Raw genomic sequence first — 11,684 nt, forward strand, 5'->3', positions numbered from 1 at the left:
GTGTAGTTATTACAGAGGTCAGCAACCTTATCTGAGGATGGGACGGTCGACGCTTTGTCGGTCAGAGGATGGGTCGGAGCATGTGTGCACCCGTGTGCTCTTCCGGGTCGGAGGAGCACCCATGTGCACACGCTATTTCCCGTGTTCCTCCGTCCTGGAAGTGCACCAGAAATAGCGTATGCGCATGGGCGCTTCTCCATCCCGTACAGATGCAAACACACTATTTCCGGCGCACATCTGGGTCGGAGGAGCGCCCGTGCACATACGCACAGGTGCCATCAACCCAGAAGTCGGTCCCTGCGCCACACCAGTAAGAGCGGGCGGCAGGGGGCACCATGGGCCTGTTAGACAAGCCTTGTGGGGCTGCTACCAGCCCATGGGCCTTAGGCTGCCGACCCCTGAGGTTATCGCTTCATGCCTTTTGACCACTGTGTCCGCTGTGGAGAAGGGCCAGGGCTCTTCTGAATCATTTTCCCAGCAGGGCTGAGACCGAACCCCTGCCCGAAATACTCAAAAGCAGCTGTCAGCCAGTGTATTTATTGATTTATAAAAATACATATATACTGCTGTATCATGAAATACCATATTTTTCGCTTCATAAGATGCACTTTTTTCCTCCTAAAAAGTAAGGGGAAATGTGTGTGCGTCTTATGGAGCGAGTGCAAGCTGCACAGCTGCGCAGCGCCTCTTGTTCTGCTGGCTTCAGCGATAGCTGCGCAGCTTGCTCTGGCTTTTCAGGGAGGTGGGAGAAAGGACAGAGGGCAGCCCGTCAGTCCCTTCTCCCACCTCCCGGAAAAGCCAGCAAGAGCCGCTCTAAAGAGTTGCACCAAGCGAGCGTGTCTGCAGTTCTTGCTAGCTTTTCTTGTTTTCCTCCTCTAAAAACTAGGTGCGTCTTATGGTCGGGTGCGTTTTATAGAACGAAAAATACGGTACATCTCACAGCAGTTTATAACAATATAAAAACGCAGGCAATAAAATCACAAAAAGTTAAACGCAAAATGAAATTAAAAGCAAACCTCAATAGACCATTGTGGGTGGGTGGGATGTACTTTTATAGAACCCTAGAACTGTCGAGTTGGAAGGGATCCTAAGGACCATCTAGTTCAACCCTCTTCCATGCAGGAATCTTAGTTGCCTGCGCAGGCCTGGCAGGATAGAAAAGTTTTCAGCAAGTGTTTAAAACATCTGTCTTCCCCAGATGTTTTGATCCACACTTCTGGCAGGCCAGCCCTGTGGCCATGCTTGCTCGGGCTGAAACATCTGGCAGGCACCAGATTGGAGAAGGTTGGTGTCAGCGCTGCCCAAGGTCCCAGCTCACACAAGACCAACGCTGCTTCGTTCTTTAGTATAAAAGTCTTTATTGAAGTTCAGTTTCACTTCCACACGCGCAGCGTGCAACGCTACGTCTATACCTTAGACCGTCGAAGCTCCATCTGAATCTCCTCCCCCCTGACACCAGTTTAAGATTCTAGCCTTACTCCACCTCTTCCTCTGTTCCTTCCTTCTCTGGGTCCGCCTGCTAGTCGGAGTCTCAGCCCTCCTAGACTCCTCTGACGCTGAGTCCCCTGACTCTTCTCCCTCCCTCCTTCGGGCCTTTGGACCTGGCTCCCAATCCGGGTTTTCTGCTGTCCCACGCTCCTCCACATTTGAACTTGGCGCGCGCACGCAGCCTCCCACTTTCCTTCTGACCGTTACACTTGTGTCACTGCCCCCTCTTTCGGGGAGGCTAGCTGGACCTGGCCTTCCCTCCGTTCCCCCACTTCCCGATGGGGGCGTGGTTACCCCTGACTCATCTTCTCTCCCCGCTGGAGGAGAGGCTGGTCCTGACTCATGTGACTCTTCCCCCCCACTGTGCTCTGGTGGGGGAACTGGTCCTGATCCTCCGCTGCTCCCTTGGGAGTCCCCGCTGGTCCCTTGTTTCTGGAGCGTCCCCCCTGGGACCCCCCTTCCCCTTACCAAAGGCGCCCCCTTCTGGGAATCTTCTGATTCGCTGGAGAAGCTCATGGAATCTCTCGGGCCACTGTCATATTCCCCTACGCTGCCTTCTGATTCCTCTCCTCCGCTCTCTATTTGCTCTCTCCCCTGCGCTTCTGCTCCTGAGCCTCTGACAGTTGGTTTTGCGTGAGCCCTGGAGAAAGGGCAGCAGAAGAGAAATCCAGGCCACAAGCAACCCTCAGTTTGCTTCTCCCCTCCCTCTCTAGTTCGACTGTACAAACACCCTCAACGACCAGTTACTGGAGAAGGTGACGGTGCAGATGGAGCCTTCTGACGCCTACGATGTGCTCCACTGCATCCCTGCTCCCATCCTCTCCTACAACCAGCCAGGCATGTGCTACACCCTTGTCCGGCTGCCCCTAGACGACCCCACAGCAGGTATGTTGCTTTTTCAGGTATGTTGCTTTTTTTTTTCCGGGATGTGCCTGGGTTTTAATTCCTCGGCTGTCTGTCCTCGGCATTTGCCACTCGGAGGCTGGGCTGTTTTCCTTCCCGGCTTCGGGTTTTGCTCGGAGCAGCTCTCCCTCTTAACGTGGACTCCTTTCTCCCTCGCCCCAGTCGCCTGCACTTTTAGCTGCACTATGAAGTTCACTGTGCGAGACTGCGACCCTCACACTGGGGTGCCGGACGAGGACGGCTACGACGATGAATATGTGGTAAGCGAGCCCAGGGCAAATGTTCTGTAGGAAGAGCTGAACAGGAGGAGCTGAACACCCTGGAGATTTGCATAAAAATCTGTCTTTGATGCCCCCGACTGTTTTTAAAATAAGAAAACACACACACAATAGTAGTCTGATTTTTAAGTGTATAATTGCACGCTGCTTTCACTCAGCAATGCAGAAAAGTGTATAAATATGATCATTATTAGTGCTTTTTTTCTTAAAAAATGTTTAGAGGTACTCTCATTTTGCCTCAAGAAAATCACCATTTTATAGTTCAAATCGGGAACATTACAGTAAATGGACAAAAATACAAAGATTCACAAAATGTTTAGGGGTATGTGTACCCCTGTGCCCCCCAGAAAAAAGCACTAATGATGATGATGCCCTTCATCATACGATCTTAGGTGGTTCGCAAAATAAGATTCAAGATAAAAACACAATTAAAACAGCAGAACAATAACCCCCATTTCCCACATGCTGTAGAATATTAATCAGCACCGTAGTTTGAGAGCACATTCGGATTTTATCTTTTCTGACAAAATCCTGTCATTCTGGATAACCTGCATCTGTGGCCATTGAACACATATGGAGGCCAGTGTCAAAGACTTCTCTTTGGACTCATCCCTGCCAGCCTTGTTCCCAACTTGGCCAGCCATTGCATGGCTTCCTCGTTTCCAGAGGAAGCAGATTTCATGCCACGGGTAGGAGGGGGAGGAGGAACGCGTGGGGCAGGTGTGTAAGGAGCCCCTTCTTTGGCGACTTGGGGTTGCTGACACTAACCTTTCCCGCCCCAATCTGGCCACAGTGATCTGTGCAACGGTCACCTCTAGGCTTGACTACTGTGATTCACTCTACATGGGGCTGCCCTTGAAACTGTCCCATAAACTCCAGCGGGTGCAGAATGCTGCAGTGAGGCTCCTCACGGGGTCCCTGCCATGGGATCTTATTCACCCAGTGCTTTACCAGTTGCACTGGCTCCCGGTGGAGTATCGGGTCAGGTTCAAGGTGCTGGTTTTGACCTTTAAAGCCCTTTGTGGCTTAGGGCCCTCGTATCTACGGGACCGCCTCTCCTGGTCTGCCCTGCAGAGGACCTTAAGGTCCATGAATAACCTTAGTTTAGAGGTCCCGGGCCATAAGGAAGCCAGACTATCCTCCACCAGGGCCAGGGCCTTTTCAGTGATGGCTCCGATCTGGTGGAATGCTCTGTCTCATAAAACTAGGGCACTTCAGGATTTAACCTCTTTTTGCCTGGCCTGTAAGACAGAGCTATTCCGCCTGGCCTTTAATTTGAATTCAGCCTGATCTTTTATTTCCCTTCTCTTCCCTCCCCCTCCTCTTTTATGAAGATCATCCGCTCTGAGACCCCACAGCTAATTCTCCCCTGGTATCCTCGCTGGCCCAAGTAGGATCAATTCAGCCAGCTAGCCCTGGGGATTATCTAATGCTTATTTCCCCTAAATTGATTTTTGAATTTTATTGTTATTCATTTTTCTATACTGTCTTTTATGCTGCTTTTATCATCATCAATCTTTATTATGGTCCAGAGACCCAACAAATCATTACAAAGCGATACACAATCCATACAGCCTACCTCCAGGTTAAACAAGCATTTTGTTCAGACTTAAAGATAGGGATCATTTGTTCTTGCAACCACCGATAAAAACTTTGCCACTGCTAATGTTCTAGCATTTGTCTGGTCTTCCAGTAGGAACCTGACATAGTGAGCCTCTGATTTTCCCGGGAAAGGTACCAGCGAGGGTAGTATCAGTTCAGCCCTGGCTTGCTCGTATTTTGCACAATGCAACAAAATATGTTTTATGCAATCAATGTCTTGAGTACACGAGCAAAGTCTGTCCTGGTAGGGAACTCCTGCTGCTTTTATAATTGTTTTAAATTTGTTGTTAGCCGCCCTGATCCCTGTTTTTGAACCGGGAAGGGCGGGGTATAAATATTTTTTATTATTATTATTATTATTATTATTATTATTATTATTATTATTCGGCCTGAAGGCTGCCAGCGGATCACACAGAGGCCAAGTGCAGTATCCATCTTTGCAACAGGCCGACAGGGGTGAGCTTGCCGTCTTTTGCATCTTGAGGGCGTTTCCCCACCCTGAGAACTAACCTCCTTTTCTCTGCCAGCTGGAAGACCTGGAGCTGACACTCTCCGACCACCTCCAGAAGGTCTTGAAGCCCAACTTTGCAGCTGCCTGGGAGGAAGTTGGGGATGACTATGAGAAAGAAGAGACCTTTGCTCTCAGCACTATCAAAACCCTGGATGGTGAGATACGGCAGCTTTTTCCCAGACCTAAGATTGCATGTTAAAACCAATTTTAGAAAAAAACATTCCCAGGCTCCTGAGTGTCTTCTAAACAAGATAACTTTTTAGCTTCTGCTCCAAGAACAGGGTATATGGTCCTAGTATGGAAGATTCAAGAAAATGCAAGGCTGTTCTTTTAGCTTAGAGAACAAGAAAGGTTATTCTTGATCAGGCTTCCTCAACCTCAGCCTTCCAGATGTTTTGAGACTACAGTGGTACCTCGGGTTACAGACGCTTCAGGTTACAGACTCCGCTAACCTGGAAGTAATACCTTGGGTTAAGAACTTCAGGATGAGAACAGAAATTGCGCAGTGGCAGCAGCGGGAGGCCCCATTAGCTAAAGTGGTACCTCGGTAAGAACAGTTTCAGGTTAAGAACGGACCTCCGGGACGAATTAAGTTCTTAACCCAAGGTAAAGGGACCCCTGACCATTAGGTCCAGTCGTGACCGACTCTGGGGTTGCGGTGCTCATCTCGCTTTATTGGCCGAGGGAGGCGGCGTACAGCTTCCGGGTCATGTGGCCAGCATGACTAAGCCGCTTCTGGCGAACCAGAGCAGCACACGGAAACGCCGTTTACCTTCCCGCCAGAGCAGTACCTATTTATCTACTTGCACTCTGGCGTGCTTTCAAACTGCTAGGTGGCAGGAGCAGGGACTGAGCAACCGGAGCTCACCCCATCGTGGGGATTCGAACCGCGACCTTCCGATCGGCAAGTCCTAGGCTCCACCCGCGTCCCATTAACCCGAGGTACCACTGTACAATTCCCATCATCCCTGACCACTGGTCCTGCTAGCTAGGGATCATGGGAGTTGTAGGCTAAGAACATCTGGAGGGCCGAGGTTGAGGAAGCCTGTTCTAGATCTCTAGTTGTCAGAAGCAACTCTGACTTCCCCACTTAACAAGGTAGCTAGAGGCAAGAGGTCTAACTCAGTGGCTGAGCACCTGCCTTGTATGAAAAAGATCCCTGGTTCAATTCCCTGTATCTAGGGCTGGGTGATACCATTGTCTGAAGTCCTGGATTTCCCAAACTTGGGTTTCCAGCTGTTTTTGGACTACAACTCCCATCATCCCTAGCGAGCAGGACCAGTGGCCAGGGATGATGGGAATTGTAGTCCAAAAACAGCTGGAAACCCAAGTTTGGGGAATCCTGGTGTAGACAGTGGTGAGCTAGATGGACAGTTGCCTGACTCTTGTCTAAGACAGCTTCCTAGGATCCTGGGGTGACTGGCTGCTACTTTGAAAGATCCCCTTTGGATCTGACCACACAGCCGAGACAGCGCAGGGCTAACCCCAGGTCTTCTCGAAACCTCCTCTGAATGCAGAAGCTGTCAGCAACATTGTGAAGTTCCTGGGCATGCAGCCGTGCGAGAGATCCGACAAAGTGCCCGAGAACAAGAATTCGCACACGCTCTACCTGGCCGGTAAGAATCAGCTGGGGGGGGGGCGGTTCAGTGGTGTCTGGGCAACCTGTGGCTGAAATGGTGTCACCCCAAGGGAATTAATGGCACTGGAGTTGTCCCGTCCCAAGAACAGCAGCAGGGACCTTCTGTGAAGCACTTCTCTCAGGAACAGCATTCATTCTCATCCAGCAATAAGCATCACTCAGCGTAGAGCTGGAAGTGGCTTTAAAAGCTGCTGCTCCCCTCTGAGATCACTTCTGCCCAAATGCTTGTCTAGTTGGCACTGGCTCCCGGTGGAGTATCAGGTCAGGTTTAAGGTGCTGGTTTTTACCTTTAAAGCCCTTTGTGGCTTAGGGCCCTCGTATTTACGGGACCACCTCTCCTGGTATGCCCTGCAGAGGACCTTAAGGTCCATGAACAACCATAGTTTAGAGGTCCCTGAGGAAGTCAGATTATCCTCCACCAGGGCCAGGGCCTTCTCAGTGATGGCTCCGACCTGGTGGAATGCTCTGCCCCATGAGACCAGAGCCCTGCAGGATTTAACTTCCTTTTGCAGGGCCTGTAAGACAGAGCTATTCCGCCTGGCTTTCAATTTGAACTTAGCCTGATCTTTTATTCCCCTTCCTTCCCTCCCCCTCCCCTTTTTATGAAGATTACCCGCTCTGGGATCCCACAGCTAATTCTCCCCTGGTCTCCTCGCTGGCCCAAATAGGACTAACTTAGCCAACTAGCCCTGGTGATCATCTAATGTTTATTGGATGGATTTCCCCCCTAAATTGATTGATTTTTTTAATTCTGAATTTATTGTTATTCACATTTTATACTGTATTTTATGCTGTTTTTTGTTGCATCAGTTAAGTGTTTTAAATTTATTGTTAGCTGCCCTGAGCCTGGTTTCCTGAACCGGGAAGGGTAGGGTATAAATAAAATCATCATCATCATCATCAACATCATTATTGGCTGCTCTTTAAAGGCATTCAGAACCAACAACCCAAGGGTTATATAACTAGTTAGCATAGCTATTAGAGAAGCGCTTTGTTAAGTATTTTTGGCTGTGGGTTCTGAGTCAATTGCCTTGGATTTTGTAGGCGCAGAAGAGATTTTTACCTTAAATGCAGAACCAGGTCTCAGAATCTGGTCGTAGTTACACAGTGCAGCATAGGAAACTGCTGTTATCTCAGCAGCTGTCTAGAAGAACTGTGCAACTTTTAAGAGTTGGCATCAGAATTTGCTTCTTTCCCCACACTTCCTTACTCCTTCTTTTAAAAAAGATAGTCTGAACTTATGGTTAGGGACTGTAAAGGAGATAAGGCATCTTTGACCATCTCAATGTACTGTATTTTTCGCTCTATAAGACGCACCAGACCACAAGACGCACCTAGTTTTTGGAGGAAAACAAGAAAAAAATTATTCTGAATCCCAGCAGCCAGAACAGCAAGAGTGAAAGCAGCAATCCCTCTTGCTGTTCTGGCTTCTGGGATAGCTGCGCAGCCTGCATTCGCTCCATAAGACGCACACACATTTCCCCTTACTTTTTAGGAGGGAAAAAGTGAGTCTTATGGAGCAAAAAATACGGTAACTAGATTCCCAACCCCCACTGGCCCTGTTGGCTGGGGGTGGATGCGAGACCAGCCATGTCTGGAAGGCAAGAAGTTCCCCATCCCTGCTCTGAATCACTCCACAACATCCCCTTCATTCCTTGCCTGGACGATTGCAACTTGTTAGCATTTCTGCAAGAAAGGATGTAAGCAGGCCTGAGCCGGTATGACCGCAGTGACTCTCCTTGTCTGCCTCCAGGTGTGTACAGAGGCGGCTCAGATGTGCTGGTGAGGTCCAGGCTCGCTCTGGGAGATGGCGTGACTATGCAGGTGACTGTCCGGAGCACAGAGGAAATTCCGGTGGACGTCATCTTGGCTTCCGTCGGTTAGGAGTCTTGGCAGCTCATTCTGTGAGTCAACTCACCCTCTCGCCACCTCCTGCCTCCAAGGCACTCCCGGGACCTCCAGTCCTGCATGCCTCTTTCGTTTTCCCTCCTCTCGGTCAGCCGTCTTCTGTGGCAACTGGGGGCCCAGCAGCCCACCCTGCCTGTTCTTCCACACAACCGGAGCTGGGCGTTCAGCCCCCTCACCCACAAACACCCCCAGCTCCACCTCTGCATTCCTGTAATAAATTATTCTCTTTCTGTGCTGCCCGTAGAGGCAGAAAAGCTGTTAGAAGATCCTTTTTTTAAAAAAAGAAGAAAATCAACTTTTCTTGAATGGACTTTTATTAACAGAAAATAAACATGGGCTATCCCAACACTGTTTCATCTTTTCCCCACAACTTGTGCTGTTTAATAAAATACATTCTGTAGTAATTGTCTGCCAAATACTGTCGTGTTTCATGTGCCCCTTTCACAGAGCAGCTTGCAAGGGATGGTAAACCCCGGATTGCAAGGGCCTTTTGAGAGCTGCTTCAGATCTCAGCACTACCAGAAAGAAGGGAGTCGCAGGACAACTAGGCTTACTCTTGTCCTGCTAACCTTTTGCCCAGTGTGCTCAGAGCAGTATATCAGCTTTACACCAACCCTGTGATGTAGGGCAGGCCAAGGGCAGATGGCCGTCTGCCACACCTTTTATCGCTTGCCAGATTTCTAGGTGGGCAAGGAAAAAGCTCCCCTCCCTTCTTGGCAGGACACTGTAGATAACTAGTTTCCCACATGGTTGGTTCTGTGCGCAGGATGGTAATTTATATGCCTTGATAATTTCCCAGTGCTGTAGTGCAGGGGGAGCCAGCGTGGCACTCCTGGAGCAGTTGGTACCTTCGCCGTCTTCCGCTGGCACCCATGAAGTCTCTGAGCCCCCCAACACTGCCCCCTTGGTCACAGGCTGCTAACTTCCTTCTCCTTTAAAGTACACAGAGCTCAAAGATGAAGTTGGAAAAGGCGACATTTCTTTCAGCGCTCTGTACTTTTCAAGGTGCAGAGCAATTCTGATTATTCAGAATATCTTGTCCCTTTAGTCCAACACACATCTGTAAATTGGATCCAATTTATTTCTAAAAATACAGAAGAACCTCTGCTCACAATGGCTGCGTTGGAGGGTTGCTGATAAGCGGATTGCTTTACACTCAGCGCCTCCTACCTTCCGTCCTTCATATCGGGACAAGAGCCAGGTATCAGACGATCTGCGAGTGGAACATTACCCCCAACCCGGGGGGTGGGAGTTGCAAGGACAATTACCCTCATTTGTCCTTGTTTATGGTCCGCAATTGGTCTCCGCTAGTGTGGGATCTGCCTCCATTGTGGCAGAAAGCACCGGAAGTCCTGACTTATACCCCCGGGAGAACCAAAATGTGTACAGGCATTTCCTCTTTCAGAGGGAGGAGGCCAAGAAGTGACCACAGGCAGTGGGACCCGTGGTCACTTGCTTCAAAACTCAAACCTGCTTCAGGGCCTGAAAAGGTTGGCAACCCGGTGAGTTTCATAGGTAAACAATGGTTTGAAGCCACACTGGGCACGTCCAAGCTCAGTGTGTTACCCTCTGCCTTAAAGGCCGTATGAATGAAATCTCCCTCTTGGCCCAGGTTCAAGTTGCTAGACTCGCTCTGCAAATGAGGTTCTAGAGCTGCCTCCAGCTGTCTGGATTTCCTTTCAACTGGACCTTTTAGAGAAGGAAAATGCCAGTTTAAAGCCATCTGGGTTTGAAAAGCTGTTTCTTTCAGCTGCTGTGTTACTGCAACAACTTCACAAAGCTGTACCCTGGAAGAGGATGGGAGCCTAGAAGTTCTTAACAGACACCAAATATCAGTGGAAGAGTTTGGGCTGCCCCATTAGCCACAGACCAGATCCTTTATGTGCAATTCTTCCTACTTAATGGAAGAATACTTTATGTACAATTCTTCCTACTTAATTTCTGCCCCCTTTTCTGTAAGAGATGACAGCACTATCAAACCATGACTACTCAGAAGTGAATCCTACTGAATTCAACAGGTAAGTGATGTTAGGATTGCAGCTTTAGTTCTTGTTTTTTTGCAAATTCAGAGCACCAAGCATTCCTTTAACAATCCGTTTTCTGCCTGGCAACTCTGCATAGCAAATAAACTTTAAGATGGATTAATTTGGGCATCTTCCTGTGCAATGTTTTTCCCCTTAATGAACTAAAAACAGGATTTGCCGTCACCAAGTGGGCATGAGAGTCAACCAGACAAGAGATTGCACATCAAGGATACCCAAGCCAGTGTTGCAAATGTTTTATAGAAATTGGCTGCTGCCGCCACACTTTAAGCAGGCAGGCCGAAGATGAAATCCAAGAACTTCAGCGCACCCCTCCTTCAGTCAGCCCACAGTAACTTAACCGAAAAAAAGGAAAGTCCTTCACACAGCACATTCGTTAAACTATGGAGGTGGTGATGGTCGTCAACCTAGATGGCTTTAAGAGAACTGGACAAATTCATGGACGACAGGGTTATCAATGGCTCCTAGCCAGGATGGCGCTCCTGTACCACCTCAGTTGGACACCAATATGCTTTTTAATAATAATAATAATTTATTATTTATACCCCGCCTATCTGGCTGGGCTTCCCAGCCACTCTGGGCGGCTTCCAGCAGAATATTAAAAAGAAATGATTCATCCAGTATTAAAAACTTCCCTAAACAGGGCTGCCTTCATATGTCTTCTAAAAGTCTGGTGGTAGTTGTTCTCTTTAGGGCATCACCACTGAGAAGGCCCTCTGCCTGGTTCCCTGTAACCACTTCTCACAGGGAAGGAACCGCCAGAAGGCCCTCAGTGCTGGACCTCAGTGTCCGGGCTGAATGATGGGGGTGGAGACGCTCCTTCAGGTCTACTGGACCGAGGCCGTTTAGGGCTTTAAAGGTCAGCACCAACACTTTGAATTGTGCTCAGAAATGTACTGGGAGCCAATGTAGGTCTTTCAAGACCGGTGTTATGTGGTCATGGCGGCCGCTCCCAGTCACCAGTCTAGCTGCCGCATTCTGGATTAGTTGTAGTTTCCGGGTCACCTTCAAAGGTAGCCCCACGTAGAGCGCATTGCAGTAGTCCAAGCGGGAGATAGCTAGAGCATGCACCACTCTGGTGAGACAGTCCACGGGCAGGGAGGGTCTCATCCTGCATACCAGATGGAGCTGGTAAACAGCTGCCCTGGACACAGAACTGACCTGCGCCTCCGTGGACAGCTGTGAGTCCAAAATGACTCCCAGGCTGCGCACCTGGTCCTTCAGGGGCACAGTTGCCCCATTCAGGACCAGGGAGTCCTGAATACCAGTTCGAATACCAGTTGCTGGAAATCACGCGAAGGATAGTTGCTCTT

The 11,684-nt window shown here is 49.3% G+C and overlaps 1 protein-coding gene and 1 long non-coding RNA gene across 3 annotated transcripts in view; one reads left to right on the forward strand and one right to left on the reverse strand.

Annotated features, from left to right (window-relative positions):
* COPG2 (COPI coat complex subunit gamma 2) overlaps positions 1 to 8,733 on the forward strand; it is a 32,261-nt gene extending 23,528 nt beyond the window's left edge. For both annotated transcript variants that reach the window (XM_053407237.1, XM_053407236.1), the window contains exons 20-24: positions 2,202 to 2,373; positions 2,554 to 2,651; positions 4,799 to 4,937; positions 6,300 to 6,398; positions 8,175 to 8,733. In XM_053407237.1, coding sequence (XP_053263212.1) covers positions 2,202 to 2,373; positions 2,554 to 2,651; positions 4,799 to 4,937; positions 6,300 to 6,398; positions 8,175 to 8,305 — 639 coding nt within the window. In that variant the 3' untranslated portion in view covers positions 8,306 to 8,733. The remainder of the gene's footprint in view (positions 1 to 2,201; positions 2,374 to 2,553; positions 2,652 to 4,798; positions 4,938 to 6,299; positions 6,399 to 8,174) is intronic.
* The window catches only part of LOC128422779 (uncharacterized), a 119,868-nt gene that overhangs the window by 26,523 nt on the left and 81,661 nt on the right, over positions 1 to 11,684 (reverse strand). The window lies entirely within an intron of this gene.

Source organism: Podarcis raffonei, chromosome 10, assembly GCF_027172205.1.
Source record: "Podarcis raffonei isolate rPodRaf1 chromosome 10, rPodRaf1.pri, whole genome shotgun sequence".
In the NCBI taxonomy this organism is placed as follows: domain Eukaryota; kingdom Metazoa; phylum Chordata; class Lepidosauria; order Squamata; family Lacertidae; genus Podarcis; species Podarcis raffonei.